The sequence below is a fragment of the Sarcophilus harrisii genome, chromosome 1, assembly GCF_902635505.1.
Source record: "Sarcophilus harrisii chromosome 1, mSarHar1.11, whole genome shotgun sequence".
NCBI lineage: Eukaryota > Metazoa > Chordata > Mammalia > Dasyuromorphia > Dasyuridae > Sarcophilus > Sarcophilus harrisii.
This window is the reverse complement of record NC_045426.1, coordinates 665,975,454-665,999,434: the sequence shown is the minus strand read 5'-3', so window position 1 is coordinate 665,999,434 and position 23,981 is coordinate 665,975,454. Positions and strand designations below refer to the sequence as shown.

Sequence of the window (23,981 nt, the reverse complement as noted above, 5' to 3'; positions counted from 1 at the left end):
TTGTTCTTATGCACCCGAGGAAACAGAGAAAGGCAGTCACGGGGGAATCTGTGGCAGAGCCACAAAGGACGCGGCCTCCCGCCCCTCAGTACAGGGACCTTTGCCTGGCACCTCACCCGCAATTCACACCGTCTGGGTTGATCTGAGGAAGGGTGGAAAAGAGGAGGGACCCCTGGGGGAGAGAGACCCATCTGGCCGGTGGGTTCTGTGGGGGGACAGAGCACTGGACCTGTGGGACCACACCTAGTATCTCACTCCGACATCGGATTGCCTGAGCCTCAGTTTCCCCATCCGTGGGATGACTTAAGGACTTTTTCTTTAAATCGCACGGTCGCTAGGGATGACTGACTGGGTACCTTCGGAAAGGGAAAGCAGACAAAAAGTTAAACTGTCCCTAGCAAGTGGGCGGGGCGGGAGACGGGGCGGGGCCTGCGGGGCGGGGCCGGGGCTGACAGCTGGGGCGGAGCGGAGGAGCCGGGCCCATCATGTGAATTTCCACATGTTACATTGGCCACCTCTGCTCTGGGAAAGTAGGTTAGCGGAGTCCTGGAGCCGAGCCGGGCCGGGTCGGGCCGGGCTCTGGCAGGGAGGAGGCGGGGGACGCCGGAGCGACAGTCCCGGAGCCCGAAGCGAGCCCGAGAGCCGGCCGCGCGCCCGGCCCAGCTCTCTGCCCAGCAGCGCGTCCCTAAGGGTCCGTTCTCCAGAAGGGGCGGTAAGCGGGCAGCCGGCAGCATGAGAGGTAGGGAGGCCGGCCGGCGGGAGGGTCTGCAACGTGGGGGGCGGGAGGGGGCAGCCGAGCTGCGGGAGGAGGCCCCTCCTCAAAGCTCAGCCTTTACTCCGCCCCGATGGCCCCGTCCGTACTCTGGGGAGGGAGAGGAGGGAAGGGGAAGGAGAGAGAGGAGAGGAAGGAGAGAAGGAAAGAAGATAGGAACAGAAAGGAGGAAAGGAGGGAGAAGGGAAAAGGAGGTAGGAGAAATAAGGAGGGGAAGAAAGAGAAGTGAGAATTGGGGTAGAGGAAAGAGGGAGAAGAGAGGGGAAGAAGGGAGGGAAAGGTGAGGAAGGGATAGATGGAAGAAAGAGGTGAGAGGAGGGAGAGGGGAAGGAAGGGAAGAAGATGAAAAGTAGAGAAAGGAAAATCAGGGGAGGAGGAAAGGAAATAGAGAAAGGGAGAGGAAGTAGGAAAAGAAAAGGAAGAGGAGGAAAAAAAGGAAAGGGGAAAAAAGGAAGGAAAAGGAGAGAGAGAGGAGAGAAGCTAAGGAGATGGGGAGAAAGGAAAAAAAAAAGATGAGAAATAGGAAATCCAGAGGGAGAGGAGGGAAAGAATGGGAGGGGAAAAAGAGGCAGGAAGAGAAGTGAGAGGGGCAGGAGATGAGGAGAGGGTGGAAGAAAGATTGAAGCAGAGAGGAAGAACAGAGAAGCAGAGTAGCCCATAGCCAGGGACAAGCACCCAGCCTTTGACAGCTCTCTCTCTCTCTCTCTCTCTCTCTCTCTCTCTCTCTCTCTCTCTCTCTCTATATATATATATATATATATATATATATATATCTGTCTCTCCTTGTCTTTCTCTGTCTCTGCCTCTCCATGTGTGTGTCTCTGTCTCTGTGTGTGTGTGTGTGTCTCTCTCTGCCTCTGTCTCTTTGTCTCTCTCTGCCTCTCTGTCTCTGTGTGTCTCTGTCTCTCTGTCTCTCTCTCTCTTTCTCTGTCTCTCTCTCTCTCTCTCTTTGCTTCTGTCTCTCTCCCCTACCCTCACCTTGGCCTGGGACCCTCTATATGTGCTGGGCCAGCCATAAGAAGAGCCAGCTCTCAGGAAAAAAATATTTTCCACTGCTCAAGTTGTTTGTTGCTAGGAGGGGTTTCCAGTTTCCTCACCCTCTGCGTGCCCAGGCGGGAAGTGCGGACGTGGGACCTGGGTCCCTCCCATTCAGGCTGTCTTCCCCCTCCCTTGCCCTCTGCTCCCTGCCCCTTTGGTGCTCTTCCCAATCTCCCCAGCTCTTCTTTCCTCTATTACCCTTTATCGATTCATTAACTACCTGAGTCCTTATGTTCGGGCAATCTGACATTTCATACGACCTCCTCCTTTACTATTTGTCATTTCTCTTCCTCCCCCCCATCATTCTCCCCATCCAGTCTTCTCTCTCCCCCTTCTCTCCTATTCCTTCCCCTTCTTTCCTCTCTTTTCTATCCCTTTCTTTTCTCTTCCCTGCCCACCTTTTCTTTCTCAATCTTTCTTTTCTCCTTCCCTTTCATCCTCTTCCCATTTCTCCCTCATCCTTTTTTCCTTCCCTATCTTCTCTCAGTCTCTCTCTCTCTCTCTCCCCTTTCTCTCTCTTTTCCATCCCCTCTCTATCAGTCCATCCCCATTCTTTCTCCTCATTTTATTTTCTATCCCCACTTCCTTTCTCACTTTCTTTTTCTCTCTCCCCCTCTCTTACTCCTCCTTTTTCTTTTCTTCCTTCCCTTTCCTCCCCATTTGCTTTCACTGTGTGCCTTTCCTGACTTCCTTCTTCTCCCTTTGACAACATGTCTTTCTTCTCCCCAACCTCTCCTAGTACTGGGCCTAAGTCTCTCCTTTCATTGATTTCACTCTCCCTTGTACTATAGGCGTCTGTCTTTCTACCCATTAGAATGTAAGCCCTTTGAGAGCAGAACCTTTGTCATAGCTCCCTTTGCATCTACAGCACAGAGGATGGATAAGGATGCTTAGAACTAGCTATTAGAGGTAAACTTCCTGGCAGTGGGAAGCTGGACCCCCCTGGAGCAGCGCTTTGTACCCGACTTGCTGCTTAGCCTCGCACCAGTCACTTCTGTAAGACTCAGTTTCCTCATCTGTAAGATGCAGGGACGAGCTGAACCAGACAATCTCGATGCAGGCTTCTTGGCCTTTGATAGGTGAAGTCTTGGAAATCTTTCTCAGAATAATGTTTTTAAATTATAATGATAGAATTATAAGGGAGATCAAAGATGAGTGACAAGAAAGCTGTGGAACCAGGAGGCCAGGCTCTCTCCTCTTTCCCGCTCTCCCCAGCTCCCAGAGGAACTTTGAATTGTCAGTCTCCACTTAGCAGAAGTCTTTTGCCAATGACCTTTGAGCCTTACAGACAACATTTCCCCCCCAAGTTCACGTCCACCTCAAAATCTAGTTCAGGTTAACAACCCCCACTCTCAGGTCTCTTCTGTTCCCAGATCCTGGGATCCTGTGACCTGACATGTCCCCCTCATCGCCTCCTTTCCCCCTTCCAAGGTCTGCAGGGCTGGGCCCTAGTCCCCTTCCCCAGGTCACTCAGACTGCACTCGGCACGTTGGCACCTGCAGCTGGGCTCCTGGGCTCTCCAGGGGGGCTTCCAGCTTGTCCCCCTGGGCCCCTGCAGAGTGAGAGCCCCAGTAAAGGGCGGCAGACAGGGGAAGGTGGCGTCTCAGGCACAGGCTGCCCACACCGCCCTCCCATGCGGTCATGTCTCCTGCATGCGTGTTCCCTCTTCAGGGTGTGCCCCCCGCAGGGCACACGCCTCACACACATGTAAATGCACATGGACACACACGCTTGCAAGCCCACGCACACTGTGTACGTGCACACTGCAGGCAGGAACACACACATTACATACCTGGGCAAATACACTAGTGCAAACACACACACTGTTGCACACACACACACTCACACCCAGACACACACACTCACACACACCCAGACACACTCACACAATACTGTTACACACACACACACGCACACACTCACACACACCCGGACACATTCACACACATACTGTTACACACACACATGTACAACCCTCACACACAGACACACACACTCACACTCACATTCACTCACACACTTACACTTACTCACATACAGACACACACACTCACATGCACACCCAGACACATACACGCACACACACACTGTTGCACACACACATACACCCAGACACACACACACACTCACCCACACATACTGTTACACACACACACAGACACACACATGCACACACTCACACACCCAGATACACTCACACACACACCCGGACACACTCACACAATACTGTTACACACACACATGCACAACCCTCACACACAGACACACACTCACACTCACATTGACTCACACACTTACACTTACTCACATACACACACACACTCACATGCACACCCAGACACACATACGCACACATGCACACACACACTGTTGCACACACACATACTCACACCCAAACACACACACACACATACACCCAGACACACACACACTCACACACATACTGTTACACACACACACAGACACACACATGCACACACTCACACACCCAGACACACTCACACACACACACACAGACACACTCACTCATACACACACACACTCGCTGCCGTCTGGCTCAAACTCTCCTCTCCCAGAAAGCACTGGGAGTCCCGACATCTGGCCCAGGGACCAGGGTAAGCGCCAAGAGCAGCCAGGCCCGGCCTGTGCTGCATCCAAAGCCTCCTGGGCGCTGGCTCTGTCCCTTGGCTGCTGTTTGCCCCCCCCCACTCCCCAACCCCCTCCCCATTGGCCCTCCTAGGTCCCACCTGCCTCCCCCGGCCCTCTCCCCACTTCCCTCCAGCTCTAATCCCGCTGGCTTTACTGACCTCCTGCGGGCCTCCGGAAGAGCCTGGCAGCGAGGGGCTAAGCCGAAGCCTGGCCTAGTGACCTAGTTCTGGGGCTGAGGGAGAGGGCAGAGCAGGGATGGGGCAGGGGAGGGGGCCGGCTGGGATGGGGGGTGATACCTTTCCCCAGAGCCTGGCTCCCGGCCAGGCAGGCCAAGCTGCCGGCTGTCTGGGAAATGGGAGCTTGGGCATATGAGGACACATCTGGCAGGCCGGCCTTCCCTGATAATTGGGAGATTACTTTTGCCTTCCTGGGGGGCTCCAGGGCCAGCTCTGGCCTCCCAGAAGTGCTTCTCAAAGGCAGCGGAGAACTTGTAAGCTCCTTGAGGACAAGGACTGTGTTCTCAGAGCCTACATCCAGCCTGGGTTTTGAATGGATGACTGAGTGCCATGATCTTATTCATTCATTTAAGAAAAGTCAACATTGACGGTATCTCCTCTTCCTCCTCCTGTTCCTGAGAACCTGGGACTTCCAATATTGCTACATTGGGGTACGGGAAAGAAGAGAACTTTCCTACCTCCTCAGTTTCTCTCTTTCTTTAGGTCAAGGAGCATTAATTTTTCTTGTGTGTCATTTGTGATTTGATGAAACCTAGGGATTTCTTCTCAGAATAACATTTTTTGGTGTGTGTGTGTATATGTGTGTGTGTGTGTATGTGTGTGTGTTTCAGAATAATGTTTTTAAATGTATAAAATAACATGGATTACCAAGGAAAAGAATTCTATTGAAATACTTGTCAGAAAAAAAAAAAAAAAAAATATATATATATATATATATATATATATATTTAAAGTGAATGGACCCCAAATTAGAACCCTAATTTAGGTGGACTTTAATTAAAATGAATAAGGGCAGCTATGTTTAACATGGAAAAAATCAATTTTTGTGGAAGTTAGTCTAAATGATCTCAATAGTCCTCCTAGCACTTACATTGTGTATTCTAAGGATTTTTCTTGCTCTGACATTCCATGTTTTAAGGACATTCCCTGCCTTGACATAGTATATTCTAAGGGCCCTCCCAGCCCTGACCTCCTGGGTTCTAAGGGCCCTCCCAGCCCTGACCTCCCCGGTTCTAAGGGCCCTCCCAGCCCTGACCTCCCTGGTTCTAAGGGCCCTCCCAGCTCTAACCTCCTGGGTTCTAAGGGCCCTCCCAGCTCTGACCTCCTGGGTTCTCAGGGCCCTCCCAGCTCTGACCTCCTGGGTTCTAGGGACATTTTTAGTTCAGACATCTATGCTCTAAGGCCCCTTTGAGACATTCATTTGGTTCACAAACATTTATTAAGCACTTCCTGCATGACAATCACTGCTTAATCCTGTTTCTTCCCTCCCTCCACCTAAAGGACAATAATCATATACAGTAACTGACTTGTATGTAGTACTTTAAGGAAAATGCTTTCCTTAAGATACTTTGTGTCAATATTAATATCTCCATTTTACAGATAAAGAAATTGAACTATAGAGGAGGAAAATAACCTAGCTTCAATCTTTTGCTTCCTCATCCCCCACTCTTATGATGTAACATTGTCTCTCTCACCTTTCTCTACCAGTTTTGGATTTCCCCAGGCTCCCTCTGCTTCTTACCTTGAGGGGTCCTGAGGGGTCATCTCCACCAATATTCTTTCATTTTTCTTCCTGCTCAAGCTTTTAAAAATTTTTTAACAAAAGGTTTTTTTTAATTAATAAAAATCCATTTTCTTTCCCTCCAAACCCTCTCACCCCATTGGAAAAGAAAAAAAAAAGATAAACAAGTTTCTTGTAATAAATTTTCATAATCAAGCAAAACAAATTCCCTCATTGACCATGTTCAAAAAATATATATGTCAACTACTACTCTGGATCCATCATTTCTCTCTCAGGGATGGGTGACATGCTTGTTTCATCATTAGTTTTTGGAATCATAGATAGACTTTGCATTGATCATAGTTGTTAGAGCTTTCAAAATTGTCTTTATGATATTATTATGATTGCATAAATTCTCCTGATTCTACTTATTTCACTGTTTCTTTTTGTAATGTTATATGGCTTCTTCATTCATTTTAGGTTTAAAATCCATCTTATAGTTGAAATTTTTTTCCCATCTGCTTCTTTCCCTCTTCATCAGTTCAAACAAAGTATTTGGGATCTTTTTGAAACCATCTTTTCCCTCATTTCTTCCAGAACAATGATATTCCACCATATCCACATGCCATAATGTGTTCAGCCATTTCCTAATTGATCTCCTCACTCCACCCTGCCTTAATTTCCCACACAGTCATGCAATGTGCATTTATTAGACACTACAAGATGTCCATGTTTATTGTATTAAAAAAAAAAAAAAAAAAAAAAAAAGACACGGTCCCTGTCCGTGAGGAGGTCTGTTGAGGATTTATCTGAGGAAACCCTCAATTGTTTTAGGGATACAGAAGAGGGTATGATGAAGATGAGGAAAAGCCTCAGGTAGGAAGGAGGTAACCCTTGAGCTAAGCCTTGAGGAAAACTAGAGAATCTAAGAGGTGGAGGTGAGAAGGAAAAGTGTTCCCCAAGAAGGAAATCTGTGGTCATAAATGTCTGTCCAAGAGCTGATCAGGGTTTTGAAGACCTTTTGGTTAACAGCACCTGTTCATTCACCTAAAAGCACACAGACACATGGCTGCCTATATGCATGTGGCTGCCTATTCAGCCATTGGACACAGATACGTGTGAGCTCACCTACACAGGTGTCATAGAAGTGTGCTCACCTGGATGGCTAATACTCAGGTTTGTGGGTCACATATACAGTTTATAAAACTCTGCCATCTATTCAGGTGGCATTGTGGATAAAGTGCAGGGGCTAGAGTCAGGGAAGATATCTTTCTGAATCCAAATCCAGCCTCAGACATTCACTAGCTATGGCCCTTTTCAGATTCCCTATCAGGCCCCCATCCCCAAAATTAACTTTTAGAGCCTTCGTTTGCTCATATGTGCACATGTTTTTTACACTACTGGAATATAAGCTTTTTGAAGTCCCCACAGAAGCTCAGAGAGGGATTTTGGGGTGTAGAGCTAGAAGGAAAAAGAAAATTTAAAGTTTAATCCCTTTATTTTTAAGATAAGAAAACTGAGACCCTAAAAAGGGAATCTCACAAGTTTTACACCGAAAAGGAAGGATTTGAATCCAGGTCTTCTGATTATAATTCTAGGACTCTTTCTGTTCCTTGGAAATACGAGAAGGAAGAGTATTCCAAGATGGTACCCCAGGCCAGGGCCTTCTAGCCCAGGCTGAAGTAGCTAGACTCTCTGAGTCTCTCTATCCATTCTTCTTCAGCATGGGGGTTCCCCCTCCCTCTCACCCAAGGACTCTGCCTTCCTGACGTCAACAGGAGTCAGCCTCTGGTGCAGGGCCAGGTACACCCCTCCCAGGCCCTCACTCTGTCAGGGCCCACAGGGAACTGGGGACCCCACCCAGGAGAGGGAGGAACGGCTTCCAGACCACATGGGGAGACGGAAGTCACCCTGACCTGGGAAGCAGGAGTGCTGATCTGACTCCCAGCACGACCCCTCACTTGCTGTGCTTTCTTGGACTACTCTACAGGCGAGCCTCCTCTTCTATGGCCTAGTTTCCTCATCTATAAAATAAATGGATGGGCTGGATGACCTCTGGGGCGTAGCTACTTCTGATTATCTGAGTCTGTTTAAGGTCCCTTTCCTCAGGTCTAACATTTACTGTAAAATTTATTCAATGAACACTGGAAAGTCCTTGATTATGATGGGGGGGGGGGGGGGGGGAGATAGAATTTAGCTGAAACAAAGGTCCTTGTTCTTTGGGAGTTTAGAGGCTGGGAGGGTGAGGAGACACAAATCTATTTCATTATAATACATTATTGCATAGTGAGTGCATCAGAGAAATAAAGGTGAGGTTGGATGAGGAAATGTGGGAAGGTGATAATAACAGTGAGAACCTCACTCCGGGATGAGGACCAAATGAAATATACCAAAGCCACTGAACTCATGTGAGATGTCACAGATTACTAGCAGCCTAAGGAAGGCTTCCTGAAGAAGGAATTAAGGCCCTTCCAAACCTAGATCACAATTTGCTCCTCCTCCCCCAACTCCTTACAGACCTCTAGGAGACTCTGAGAGGCAACTTTCACCTTTGTAGGGCAGGACTTCTTAAAATATTTTTCCACTCGACACCTCTTTTCATTTGAGAAATTTTTATGTGACCCCCGGCATATAAAATAAGTATACAAATCAAACATTTATTGATAATAAATCACAATTTCTCGACCCTTACATTCAGTTAGGAGATTCCATATAGGGTTCGAACCAAAATTTAAGAAGCTGGGAAATGTAGTGGATAAAGCCACAGAGCCCTGGCCTAGAATTAGGAAGTCCTGAGTTCAAATCCTACCTTACACTTGCTAACTGAAATCTTGAGCAAATCATTCAATCTCTCTAAGCCTCAGTTTTCTCAACTGAAAGCAGGTTAACAGCACCTGTTCATTCAGCCAAAAGCACATGGAGTACTATGTGCCCCCTGAGGTCACTGCCCATAGATGAGTCTCTCTGATTCCATGATTCTGCTGCTTCTTGGTTTTGTGCTGTGTGTGTGTGTGAGTGTCACTGCCAGCACAGGGCTGGCAGTATTTACTAAATGACTGTTGATTTGAATTAGATTGAACCTTGTTGATCATCTGTCCAGTCCAATTTGGGGATTTCAATGATGTTTCTCCTTCCCCTCCCACCTGGCTCTCCAAACTCCCAAGATTTCTCCCCAAAGATACTATGCATTTGTATATCTATATTTATATATTTTATTCATATATATATTTTTTCAAAATACATGGAAAGTGATGTAGCTAGCTGGCACAGTGGATAAAACACCAGCACTGAAGTCAGAAGGACCTCAGTTCAAATCTGACCTCAGACACTTAACACTTCCTGGCTTTGTGACCCTGGGCAAGTCACTTAACCCCAATTGCCTCAGGGGGAAAAATACGTGCAAAGAAAGTTTTGAACAATCACTCTTGTAAAACCTTGTGTTCCAAATTTTTCCTCCCTTCCCCCATCCTCTCTCCTAGACAGCAAGTAATCCAATATAGGTTAAACGTGTGCAATTCTTAGGATGAGCCAGCTTTGGGGTGTCACCTTTAAACCTGGAAAAAACTTTGTTATGAGGATCCTTCCTTTCAGACCCTGTGACTGGAAACCTACATCTTTCTAGTTTTGTGTTTGGGGAGGTGGGGTGGAGTAATTGCTATCCAGCTTTCATTCCCATTTTACAGATGGGGAACCTGAGTCTAAGCAAGGCAACAAAAAGTCATAAAATCTCTTGAGTCAGAATGGCTGAAAGAGCCATTCATGAGCACAATAGAGGGTAGAATGACGGCTAAGGTTACTTTGTATGAGAGTCCGGGCAACAGCTCGTAGGCTTGGCTTGGCCAGGGTCACCCAGCTACAATGTGTCTGGGGCTGGATCTGACCCTCCACAGGCCGACCCCTTAGGCACAAGCCTGCTCTGTAAACTAAGGGATAAAGGGCAGACTCTGTGACCCGAGATGCAGAGATGGTCCTGTGGAAAAAACCTCGGGAGGGTAACGTCTGTGATCATAGGAAATCAGTGCCCAGAGAAATTAAGTGAGCTGGCCAGCTCAGCCCAGCACCCCAGGGACCTCCAGATCTCTTCAGGACAATCTCACTCAACAAATATTTATCAACCACACTGTGTAGTGGGGGAAAATTAGTTCCTGCCCTACAAGCAGTTACACTTCCCTCAGGTTGGAGATAAGGTAGGAAATACTGAGCTCAGGCCCTGGGTATCCTCTGCTGTTTAAAAAAAAAAAGGGGGGGGGGCTACTGAAGTCTCCTCCAACCCCAGACGTGGCTGGCTGAGTCTTGGGAAAGATGGGGTTAATCTCCCACAGTGCCTGTTACACAAGCAGTGTCCCTGGCAGAAGTGTGTCAGTGGGACAGTGAGTGGGTAAGTGACTGGGTAGGACAGCTGGGCCAGAGGACGCCCTCCCCCAGCTTGGAGGCCCAATCAGGATCTGGCCCGCCCTCTCCCCCTCCCCTCCTTCTCAGAATGATGTCACAGATAGGTTTAACAGCTGTCCTTTATATAACTGCAGTTATATAATCACAGGCAAGCTAGAGTTATAAGGTTCTGTCTGTCAGTCAATGAAAGGGGAAAGGAAGAAAAGGAGGAGGGAGGAGAGAAGAGAGTCATAGAAACAGAACTTAGAGCTGGGAGGGCCCTTAGAACCCAGGAGGTCAGGGCTGGGAGGACCCTTAGAACCCAGGAGGTCAGAGCTGGGAGGGCCCTTAGAACCCAGGAGGTCAGGCCTGGGAGGGAGCTTAGAACCCAGGAGGTCAGAGCTAAGGGGACCCTTAGAAGTGAGGGTGTCAGAGCTGGGAGAGCCCTTAGAACCCAGGATGGCAGAGCTGGGAGAACCTTTAGAACATAGAATGACAGGGTCCTAGGACACAGAATGTCCAGTTGGGAGGAGCCTCCTGTTTTTTTCCATACTAACTACATACTGCTGTCATGGTACCCACCTGACATAGGCGATTTCTCGATGTTGCTTAGAGATCTATGAGAAAGAAAGCCGAGATTTCCTCCCTTCTTTCAGAACTTGGGGTCCGTGGGGTACAGGGGCAGGTCAGAATGGTGTCAGGGCGGCATCTCCTGGTCACTGGGAGAATTACAGCCACATCTGGGGATTCTGGGCCCAGGGGAGCAATATAGGCACCAAAACATAAGAGGAATTTCCGGGAAACCGTCTACAAAGGGGACCCTGCCTCCTCTGGGAGCACGTGCTCTCCCAGACTTAGTTACAGCCTGAGACTAACGGCCCAAAGCCCACCTTTAGGGAACACCTTGAGAGGCAGGTGCACAGGGAGCTATGTCAGCCTCATTTTCAGAGGAAAAAGCTGAGGGCAGGAGAAGCTGGTGCTCCCCTCTGCTCTGTAGCCAGTCACTGGAAGAAGCTGAAGCAGAACCTGTTTGTCCCAGGAAGTCCTGTCCCACACAGAACCCACCCACCCAGCTCTCTCTGGCAACCCATATAGAACTAGCCCCCTGAAAGTGTGGAAAACCGCCTGCCTTCAGGGGTGAGGGCTGGGGGAGCCCCCTTGTCCTGCTCCACACTTTCTGCTACATGTGTGGCCATGTCCCCCTGCAGCTCAGATTGAAGTGATCCCCTGTAAGATCTGCGGGGACAAGTCTTCGGGGATCCATTATGGTGTCATCACCTGTGAAGGCTGTAAGGTAAGAGAGGGGTGGGGGCTGGAGAGAGGGAGGGACATGGTGAAGAAGACAGGACCCCAAAGTCCAAGTCCCAGGAAGAATTCAAAGAAATGTGGGAAGATACACACACATGTCATATATGTTTTACATGTACACACACATGTATGATATTCTCATGTGTATCATATAGATAGAGAGATAGGTAAAACTATAAAAACACTCATTGAGAGTAAAGTAGAACCCTTTTTTGTACCAAGTAATTTATTTTCAACTCCTTGGGACAAAAACACACTAAAACGATTTATTTCTCTACTTTTCTTACCATGATGTTCCCTTTGCCTCATGAGGATTCTGGGCCATCATTGTGGAAATTCTGACTTTCATTCTGCTGTGACAGGTCTGTGGCCATTTCATAGTTTCCTGTCTCCCCCTTCAATATCCAGCTTAAGGGAGAAAGAACCAGGGGCATGACCACCAAGGGGCCGATCCTGGCTAAGGTGGGAGGCCTAGAGGTCCGGCCCCGACCCCTCCCCAACCTCCTCACCCCTTCCTCTGGACCGCAGGGCTTCTTCCGACGGAGCCAGCAGAACAACGCCAGCTACTCCTGTTCACGCCAACGAAACTGCCCCATTGACCGCACCAGCCGGAATCGCTGCCAGCACTGCCGCCTGCAGAAGTGCCTCGCCCTGGGCATGTCGCGAGATGGTGAGTGATGGAGTCCATCAGGACTAGGGCACCCTTAGCCCCCGGATATCAGGGTGGGGAAGGCCCTAAGATCCGAGAACGTCAGGGTGAGGGGGATTTTCAGAACTCAGAAGGTCAGAGCTGACATGGGCCTTAAGAAGATAAAAAAATAAAACAGAATTCCAGAAACAGAATCATAATAATGATACTAAGAGCAATTCTTCTTGTATTTCAGGGATTTGTTATTTTTCTTGGGAAGGGTATTTCTCCCATCAATGCAGATTTCAATTCCTCTGACTCCTTTTTTTTTTCTCAATAATATTTTATTTTATCAAATACATGTAAAGATAATTTTCGGCATTCATTTTTGTAAAACTTTCTGTTCCAAATTTTTCTCTCTCCCTCCCTTATCTTCCTCCTTTCCAAGAAATCAAGAAATCTGATAAAGATTAAATATATGCTATCTTTTAAAACATATTTCATATTTGTCATGTTGTGCATGAGTTAGTAGTTCTTAATTTTAAAGAAATTTCTTTGGTGCTCTTTTTTTAAACCATTGTAATTTTCCAATCAATGAATCAACAGGCATTTAATAAGGATCTACCAGGCACTGTGCTGATTACTAGGATACAAAGGCAATATTAAAATAGCCCTTACCAGTAGAAATTTATCTCTCCCATCCCTCAAATAGGACCCTTTCTTGTGACAAATCAATGTAGCCAAGCAAAACAAATCGGTGACTAAGTCTGAAATTGTATGTTTCATTTGACATCTATATAGTTCACCACCTTTCTACTGAGAGATGCTTCAGGTCCTTGGAATGATCACTTTTGGTCATAGTTTTGTTTTATTTTTTTTTAAGCTTTTTATTTTCAAAACATATGCATGGATAGTTTTTCAACACTGACTCTTACAAAACCTTGTGTTCCGAATCTTCCCCTCTTTTCCTTCACCCCTTGCCTTAGATGGCAAGTGATCCAAAATATGTTAAAAAATGTTAAAGTATATTTTGAATCCAATATATGTATACATATTTATACAATAATCTTGCTGCACAAGAAAAATCAGATCAAAAAGGAAAACAAATGAGAAAGAAAACAAAATGCAAGCAAACAACAAAAAGAGTGAAAATGCTCTGTTGTGATCCACACTCAGTTCCCACAGTCTCTCTCTGTGTGTAGATGGCTCTTTTCAATTGATCAGAGTTCTAAAGTCTTTTTGTGCCATTTTCCCCTGGTTCTACTTTACTCTATGTGAGTGTTTTTATATTTACATATGTATGAGCATATCATATCCTTTATATACATATGTATACACACATATGTATGTGTTTATATCCATATCTCCCCAAATTTCTTTGAATTCTTCCTATTTATCATCTTATAATATAATAATATTCTGTTGTTTAATGTAACATGATTTGTTTGAAAGCTTCCCCAATTAATAAACGAGACTCTCTTTCTTTCTAGTTATTGACTATAACCAAAAGAAAGGAGTTGTTATAAATATTTTTGTATTTTTAAGACCTTTCTCTTTGTAATTGAGATTTTTAAGATCCCAAGTAGTGGGATTCACACTCTAACCGAGTTTCTAATTATGATTTCAAGTTGTTTTCTAAAATATCTAGAACAATAAGTAGCTCTACCAATAGTGCATCCATGTGCCTGTCTTCCCATAGCCTGTCCACCATATACTATTTTTGTTTTTCTGGTTTTGCTGCAAGATGTAAGGTGTGAGGTGAAACCTCTGAGTTGCATTTCTCTTAATATTAAGATTGTAACATTCTTTCATCTGACTTGTTTTTTTAAGTTTTTATTGATTCTCTTTTTTCTTACATAGCCTTCATTTTCAAATATATTGCTACACTTCCCCTATTCCTAAAATTTCCAGAGAGTTTTTCTAATTCCAAATTCCAATTCCCATAGTTTTTTGTTTTTAAAGATGAGGGTGGAATAATTCAGCAAAACTAACCAATAGATAACCGATATGTCAAGAATGGTTGTATGAATTCAATATTTTTTTTCTGTGCTTCATTAAACTTACTTTGGAATCAAAAATGTTCCACCTGGAAGGGATCTTAGTATCCCTTTCAATCCCATTTTATTTTTTTTTATTATAGCTTTTTATTTACAAGTTACATGAATGGGTAATTTTACAGCATTGACAAAACCTTTTGTTCCAATTTTTTCCCTCCTTTCCCCCACCCCCTCCCCCAGATGGCAGGATGACCAATACATGTTAAATATGTTAAAGTTAAATACAGTAAGTATACACGTCCAAACCGTTACTTTGCTGTACAAAAAGAGTCGGACTCTGAAATAGCGTACAGTTAGCCTGTGAGGGAAATCACAAATGCAGGCGGACAAAAACAGAGGGACTGGGACTTCTATGTAGGGGTTCATAGTCCTCTCCCAGAGTTCTTTGCTGGGTGTAGCGGGTTCAGTTCATTCCTGCTCCATTGGAGCTGTCAATCCCATTTTATAAACGAGGAAACAGTGTGAGCCGGGCAGAAGCCAGTCCCGTCATCTGCAGATCTCTGGCGGAGCCCGGGGAAGCTGGGTCTGCTCTGCGGAGCTCTGCCCGCGAGGATCCCACGCTTCCTCCTGGCGTCGGCCTCCCGGGGCCCGGTGTGGCGGCCGGGGCTCTGGGCTGATCTCGGGTCCTCGCCCTTGCAGCGGTCAAGTTCGGCCGGATGTCCAAGAAGCAGCGGGACAGCCTCTACGCGGAGGTGCAGCGCCACCAGCAGAACCAGGAGGCCGGCCAGGCCCTGGACGGCGGCGGCCTGCTTCCCAGGGACGGCGCCCACGGGGCCGGCAGTCTCTCGGACCTGGACCACCTCTCGGGCCTGCCGGACGGGCTACTCTTCGACATGCCGCTCAGCCCGGAAGAGGCAGAAGCCGGTGCGGCGGTCCCCCCCTACTATACCCTGGATCTGCTGGGCTCGGCCCAGCCCTCCCCGGAGCCCCCGGGCCTGGAGACACTGTATGAGATGGGCCTGGACCCCGGTGTCCTGGTGCACGGCGGAACTCCCGGGATGCCGTCGGATCGCGATATTGGTCAGTGACCGCAGGGGTGGTGCGGAATCTGGGGAATGCGCTTCTGGTCCCGTCTCCCTTCCTCCATTCCGGGTCTTCTCTAGGAAAGGGTGGGAAGAATGCCCAGATCGTCCGCTGCCGGTCTCCAGTGGGATCCCCGGTCTCCCCCTTGAAGGTGGGACAGGGTCTGGGGGCCCGGCGTCACAGGAGTATGGCCGTGGCAAGTCAGGTGTGCCCACCGAAAGGTGCCCTTCTTGCCCTCTGTCAGATCCCAAGAGCCTTGCACCCTCTTCTGACACATTGGAACAAAGATGAATTTTAGAAGCATCTTTATAGGGGGCAGCCACATGGCAGCCACGTGGTGCAGTGGATAGAGCACCGGCCCTAAAGTCAGGAGGCCCCAAGTTCAAACGTGTCCGAGCTCTGTGACCCTGGACAGGTCACTTAACCCCAATTGCCTCAGCAAAATATATATTATTAAGTACCTCCTGTGATCCAGCAATTCTTGAGGCACTGGAGATACAAATTCATAAGTAACAACAGTCTTTACCATTAGGGAATTTATGAGAGAGAACATGTGCTCATGTGGCTACATACAAAATCACTACAGGGCTATTTGGGGGATGTTATCAGGATAAATTCTCATGAAGAAGGTCATATTTCAATTGAGTCTTGCGGGAGATTAGGGACTGTAAGAGAAAAGGGAAAGAAGGAAGGCATTCTTGGTATGAGGAACAAAGGTAGAAGGCAAAAGCAGAGGGAATAGATATAGAAAGGGGAGAAACAAGCCCTCCCCATTGTATCTCAGGGATGGGGCTAAGCTCATTGTATGAAAGGACACACAGGGCTGTTTAGCATCAGCTCAGGGGGGATGGGAGGGTGGGGGGAGTTAACTCCTTGGTTTCCAACTATTTGCCTTTGAGACATTGTCTAACAGACAAATGTGAGGTTCTAGGAAAAAGCCCTGGTTTTCTGATATCTCCTACCATGTCCAGCTCAGGCTATTTATGGTAGGCCATAGAAGATCGGTGTCTTCAAAATGCATTTACAATAATAATGATGATAATAATAATAATAAAGATTTGTCTCTATCATTCCCCAGTGCAGAGAATCTTAGAACTACATTACTGGGTAGGAACATTAGAATATAGAATACCAGAGCTGTAGGATGGGTAATTTCAAGGCTGGGAGGGTCCCTAGGACACAAGATGTCGGGGCTTGGAGGGCCCCTAGAACATAGGATGTCAGTGCTGGGAGGACCCTTAGGACACAGAATATCAGAATGGGGAGGATTCTTAGACTACAGAATGTCAACACTAAGAGGATTCTTAAAACAGAATGTCAGAGATAGAGGGACCCTAGAACTCAGAATGTCAGATCTAGGAGATTCTTAGACCCCTGGATGTCAGAGCTATAAGAGAGCTGTAAGTCCAACCCCATTATTTTCCAGATGAAATGAGTTCCAGAATGAAGTTATTTCTTACTCCTTGTATCATAAAGTGAGGATCAGGTTATACAAGCTTAGAATTGGGACAGTAGATATTATCTAAGACTCTCAAGGTCTCCCAGATCCTGGTCCAGAGTCCTTTTGGCAGACATTGCCTTCCTCTTCCCCCAGCTCCTGGAGGTACTTGCCCTCACATAGCAAGGTTTGGACTGGTTGTCCCCTTATTACTCTCTGTACAGGTCAGAGCACAGGAGCTCTTGTGATCCCAGGGCTGCCACACGGAGACAGACTAACTCAGAGTTTTCCTTCACCTAAAAGCCAAAGTCTCAAAGGCCATTAGGACTAAAGTCTAAAATTTATTGCCTCAAGGTTTAGAGCTAGAAGAGGTTTTGAAAGATGTCTAATTACCTTTTTTTAGACTTGAGCAAAAACTGAGATCCAGAGAGAGAAGGAATGTCTTATCTTCAAGGCCACAGAACTTGTAAAAGTTGCAAAGATGATGACAAGGGTGACATGACCTTGCTTCTTAAGTCCCATAGTTCTAGGATGAACGCCACCACCCCCCTCTTCAAGCCTGAAAGAAGAAAATTTAGGACATATTTCTGACTGTCCTACTTACCCAGCAGGGAATAAACTTGAGATAGGACAGGCTGAGATTATAAATAGATCGAAACAAAGCTAAAAGAAATCCCCTGTTGACATATGGGACTTTTAGGAGGGCTGGAGCTGGGGTCTAGGATCCTCCTTGGAGGGAACCATGAAGGGAAGCCACCTGGGCACCTAGTAGTGCCAGGGACTGAGAGGCCAGTGGATCATAGCATCAGAACTGAGAGGAAAACCGTTTATTATCTAACTCTCTCATTTTACAGATGGGAAAATTGAGATATTGAGAGCAGAAGGGATATAAATCAGTAGAAGGGATATAATAATAGAGCTGCATCTGGAGCCAAGAACTCACTTTACAATCTAGGCGCTTTTCCACAGTACCACTGTGATAGGCTAATGATAGCTCTAAGATTGGGTAGACGGACAAACAGACAGACAGACAGACAGACAGACGGAGGGACAGACAGACGGATGGATGGATAGATGGATATAAATATAAGTCGGTAGATAGATAGATAGATGGATGGGTGGGTGGATATGTATGTATGTATGATAACACAGAAATAAAGAAATAGAGATAGGTAGATAAATACATAGATAAATAAACAACATTCATTAATTGCTAATTATGTGCTAAGCATTAAACTAAGTGCTAAAAATGCAAATACAATTAGGCAAAATTATTCTTGCCTCAAGGAGATTACAACCTAATAGGAGAAAGCTAAAAAGAATGGAGTGAAGTAGGGTAGAGTGTGACTCTGGGCAAAATAACAGTTACTTGATCACTTAGAGCAAGGTTCTTGGATAGCAGGGCAAAGGATAAATCTGGGGGGTATATGCCAGAAGTGGAAAGAATGACTCTTTGAACAGTATTTTGTGTGTGTATGGGGGGAAGGGGTTACTCAAGACAATCCACTCCTGTCCCTTTTCTTCTCATCATAAATTAGATTTATTTTTATTAGATTATTAGATAAGTAGATAGTAAGTTTACATTTTATAAGTAGACTGTTGAATTTTTTTTATCTGTATCTTTCCAGCACCTCATGTAATGTTTTATACATTCCCCTTTTTGAGGAGGGAGAGGGTTGGGATCTGTGATTTCCTTGGAGTAAAAATATTCCTTGTTAAGAAAAATTTTCCTACCAAGGTAGATAAAAACCTTTTTTTTTTTTTTTTTTTTTTTTTTAACTTAAGGCCTTAGAACAAGAATTCTTAACCCTTTTTGTGTCCTGGACCCCTTTGGCAATCTGATGAAGCCTATGGGCCCCTTCTCAAAATAATATTTTTAAATAATTAAAGAAAATGCCAAATTTCAGTTAGAGATATTGAGAAAGACAAGATATATTTTTTCTCCACCTTCTTTCACAAACAATGTCAATCTTTCCATATCCATCCATAGTTACATCTGTAGCTATAGGTATATCTTTTGTCTATATCTGTAAATATGAGATAGGACTTAAAAGATTTGCTGACTGCAATCCAGCTCTCCTCTATATCTTATTCCTAGGAAATTGTTGCCACCTTGGACAGTTCCGAGCCTCCTATGGTCCAGTTTGCTCCCACCTTGTCCAAGGGCATCCGAAAGGGTCTTCGGTGTCCCATGATGTAGTTGAAAGAGTCAGGATCTTGCAGCCAGAAGTCTAGATTTTTTATCCTGGTTCTGCCACTGACTTGCTATGTGACTTTTCTGGGAATATCTCTTCTCTCTAAAACTAAAGTTTCAAAAAAAGTGGGATGAAAATTAAACTATCTTCCTCAGAACAAACCATTATAGTAACAGTTAGCATTTGTAAAGTGTTGTAAGGTTTACCAAGCACTTTGCAAATATTATCCTCTTTGATTCTCACAACGACCATGGGAGGCAGATGCTACTTTTATTCCCACTTTACAGATGAGCAAACTGAGATGGAAATCATTTGAATGACTTACCTAGGATCACATGACTAATAAGAGTCTGAGGCAGCATTGAAATTTGGTTCTTAGCTCCAAGTTCAGCATTCTATCTGCTGCTAGTCTTAGTTGCCTAGGATAGTTAGTGCTCTTTGTAAAGTCAAAGATACTATAGAAAAAATGGCTATTATTATAGTTTTTTTCCAATTACATGTAAATAATTTTTTAAAATTCATTTTTATAAATTTTGAGTTCCAAATTCTTTCCTTCTCTCTCCTCCCCCTTCCTTGAGAAGGCAAGCAATTTGATATAATGGCTATTATTATGGTTGATATAATTATATATATATATACATATATATACTTTTTTTTTTTAATCAGACTTATGAGTTCATCTGTGTAAAGGTCCCCTAGTGATAACCCCCTCTAACAATAGCACTTTCTCTGCAATCAGCAATCTTAAGAGAGTTGCCTAGGGGAGAAACCAATGACATGGTTTATGCAAGATCTTGTAGGCTATCTCAGAGACCCATTGTTCTTGATATTAATAAATCTAAAAAAGATAAGAGGGACCAGAGGAAGGGGGCAGATCTCCATGAAGAATTTAGGGAATTTCATTGGCAGAGTCACACAGGATGAGAAGAGATGACGGGGTTGACAAAGCATGGAAGGATGTTCATATAAGGGTCTCCTTCCCCCCACAGAACGAGTGGCCCAAAATGTCATCAGGTCCCACCGGGAGACCTGCCAGTATACAACAGAAGAGCTGAAGAGGCTAGCCTGGGCCCAGTACACCCAGGAGGAGCTGTGCAGCCTGCAGGCAAAGGTACAGAGAGCCCCTACCTCTCCTCCTGCCCTCTCCCTGCCGGCCCCCGCCTCCTCCCATCACTCGCTAGCCGAGGTTGCTTTAGCCACTCATCAGAGATGAGAGTGAGGCGGACAGTGTGGTTTAGTGGGTAGAGTACTGGCAGTAGACAGCCTGGGGTCCAAGGCCCCCCACTGACATATACTGCCTGTGTGACCCCAGTGACTCTTAACCTAAAGAAGTTAAACTAAAACCTAAAACTGGGACTCAGTTTTCACCTAAAATGAGGCTGTTGGACTTGATGACATCTAAGGTCCTGCTAGCTTGGTAGAGGGAGTTTCTCACCAGGAGCTTCCTTACCCACTGAATTCACAGGTTTCCTTATACCCTTCCAAAAAAACCTTACAACTGAAAGGATCATTAGAAGTCCTAGGGAGCAGTCAGAGGGAGTATTCCTTCAGTGCTTCCTGGTACACATGCACTCATTGAACCTGGTCCTAGACCTCCCGGGCTGGCTACCAAGCCCATGTTTCCTCTTCTTTCCTGTAGTGAAGCTCATCCTCCCTTCCTCAGCCTTGGGAGGAGGGGATAGAGCATCCAGGTGGGATCAAACAAGGAATTTTTCTAGAAATGTTGAACATCCAAGATAATGTAATCCTATGACATACTAAGATCAAAAGATATTTTTCAATGAAATCATTTATGACCTTATACAGTTTTAATATCTGTTTATCTTAAAAACCATAATTGAATCTCTTTTAATGTTTTTTTAACCTTTTTAATATTATGTTCATTTCCAAAAACTGTATGTTCCTTTTGTTTCCTGGAAGAAAAAGTAGAAAAGGGACGAGGAAAACCTGGTCAGCAAAATGAACCATTCATTATTTCATTTAATTTTAAATGCAAAAATAAGTTCTCTCTCTTTTTTATTTTAAGCAATCAAGGTTAAGTAACTTGCCTAGGGTCACACAGTTAATGCCTGAGACTAATTTTGAATTTAGGTTCTCCAGACTCCAAGTTCATTGCCCTCTCCACCATGCAATTTAGCTGCCCCCAAACAGTGACATTATAACATATTATATTTAACATTTAATAATAATAGCTAACACTTTAAAGTACCTGCTATGTGCCAGGTACCACAATTAAGTATTTCATGATTATTATCTCATTTGATCCTCACAACAATCCTGGGAAGTAGGTACTATTATTATCCCTATTTCCCAGGTGGGGAATTGACACAAAAAGATTAACTGATTTGCTCAGGTAGTAAGTGTATGAGGCAAGATTCTAATTCATATCCTCCTGACTCCAAGCCTGATATCAACCAGATCATAGAATCATAGATCCAGGACCAGAAGGAACCTAAAAATCCTAATCCCTTCATTTCATTTAAAAGGAAATAAAGACCAAGAGAGAGACCCAAAATCACAGCCAGTAAATAAGTAGGGATTCCAATCTCAGTCCTCCTGATGAAAGTCTGGATAGCCTCTAGTTATCAACTTGAGGGCTAAGTAACTGGTGGGTGAATCTCCTCTGAGAGTGCAAGGATTATTATACCCATTTGACAGAGGAGGAAACTGAGCCTCAGAAACAAGAAAGGCATTTTCTGGATAACAGAACTAGGAAGAGACAAAGCTCATATTCAAAACCAGATCTGATTTACTTTTCTTTTTTTAATTATTTTTTTTCTTCACTTCCATTTTCCAATATATGCTACACTACCAGCCACTTCCCATAACACATTTTTCTTTCTTGAGGCAATTGGGATTAAGTGACTTGCTGAGGGTCACACAGCTAATAAGTCTTTGTCTGAAGCCAAATTTGAACTCAGGTACTCTTGACTCCAGAGCCAGTCATCTTGACTTATCAGTCCCTATACCCTCAACTTTTCAAAGATGGGAAGGAGATCCAGCATTTTTTTTACTTTTAATTTTTAAAAATTTATTTAGTATTTTATTTTCCCCCAGTTGTTAGATAAAAACAATTTTTAACATTTGTTTTTAAAACTTTGAGTTCCAAATTCTTTTCCTTCCTTCCTTCCTAATTTCCCTCATTGACAAGGCAAACAATCTGATATAGGTTACACATGTATAGTCACATAAAACTTTTCCATATTAGTCATGTTGTGACCAAAAAAGAAAACCCTTAAGAAAAATTAAGTTTAAAAAGTATGCTTCAATCTGTATTCAGACTATCAGTTCTTTCTCTGAGGATGGATAGCATTTTTCATACGTCCTCCAGTTTTCTTGGATCATTGTATTGCTATGAGTAACTAAGTCATTCACAATGATCATCTTATAATATTGCTGCTACTCTGTTCATAGTACATTTCACTTTGCATCAATTCATGTAAGTCTTTCCAGGTTTTTCTGAGAGCATCCTGCTCATCATTTCTTATAGCACCATAGTATTCATCATAATCACGTATCACAATTTGTTTAGTCATTCCCCAATTGATGGGCATCACCTCAGTTTTCAATTATTTGCCAACAGAAAAGAACTGCTATAAATATTTTGTACATATAGATCCTTTTCCTTTTTGTTTTTATTTCTTTTGTGATACAGACCTAGAGGTAATACTGCTGGATCAAAGCATATGCATGGTTTTTATACACTTTGGGGTATAATTCCAAATTGCTCTGCAAAATGGTTGAATCAGTTCACAACTCCACTAATAAAGCATTAATGTCTCATTTTCCCCACATCCCTTTCAGTATTTATCAATTTCTTTTTCTTTTCTATTATCCCATTAAATAGATATGAGGTGGTACCCCAGAATTGGTTTTGTTTGCATTTCTCCAATCAATATGAATTAGAGCTTTTTTTCTATATGGCTATAGATAGCCTTGATTACTTCATATTAAAACTGTTCATATCTTTTATTCATTTGGGGAATGGCTCTTATTTTTATAAATTTGAGTCAGTTCTCTATATTTGAGAAATGAAGCTTTTATTAGAGAAACTTGCTCCAATTTTTTTCAGTTACTGTTTCTAAGTGTATTTCCCTACATCCTATTCCCCCCTGTTTGTTCTATTATCTCTCCCCTTTTACCCCATTCCTCCTCAATAATGTTCCTTTCCCAATCTGCCTTTCCTTTTATCATTCCCCACTTTCCTTATCCCCTTTACCTTCTACTTTCCTGTAGGATAAGATAGATTTCTATACCCCATTAAGTGTGTATGTTATTTCCTCTTTGAGGCAGTTCTAATGAGAGTAAGATTCACTCATTCTTCCTTACCTTCCTCCCTCTCTTCCCTGCCACTATAAAAGCTTTTTCTTGATTCTTTTTGTGAGATACTTTTACTTCTCTTTTTTCTCTTTCTCCCACTGTATTCATCTATTGTCCCTTAATTTAATTTTTTTTAGATATCATCCCTTCATATTCAACTCACTACTGTTTCCTCTGTCTCTGTATAATTCTTCTAACTGCCTTAATGAGAAAGTTCTTATGAGTTACAAGTATCATCTTTCCATGGAGGAATGTAAAGTTTAACCTTATTCAGTCCTTTGTGATTTTCCTTAACTGTTTACCTTTTTATGCTTCTCTTGAGTCTTGTATTTTCTGAACATCAAATTTTCTATTCTTGTCTTTTCATAAGGAATGTTTAAAGTCCTCTATTTCATTGAATATCCTTTATTCTCAGTTTTCCTGAGTAGATGATTCTTGGTGGTAA

General features: G+C 44.4%; 1 protein-coding gene across 1 annotated transcript in view; it reads left to right on the top strand.

Annotated features, from left to right (window-relative positions):
* The first annotated feature begins 572 nt into the window (after positions 1 to 572).
* LOC100917048 (nuclear receptor ROR-beta-like) overlaps positions 573 to 23,981 on the top strand; it is a 32,606-nt gene continuing 9,197 nt past the window's right edge. The window contains exons 1-5 of the mRNA XM_031948127.1: positions 573 to 739; positions 11,776 to 11,861; positions 12,404 to 12,545; positions 15,200 to 15,580; positions 20,206 to 20,327. Of these exons, the coding sequence (XP_031803987.1) occupies positions 733 to 739; positions 11,776 to 11,861; positions 12,404 to 12,545; positions 15,200 to 15,580; positions 20,206 to 20,327 (738 nt within the window). The 5' untranslated portion in view covers positions 573 to 732. The remainder of the gene's footprint in view (positions 740 to 11,775; positions 11,862 to 12,403; positions 12,546 to 15,199; positions 15,581 to 20,205; positions 20,328 to 23,981) is intronic.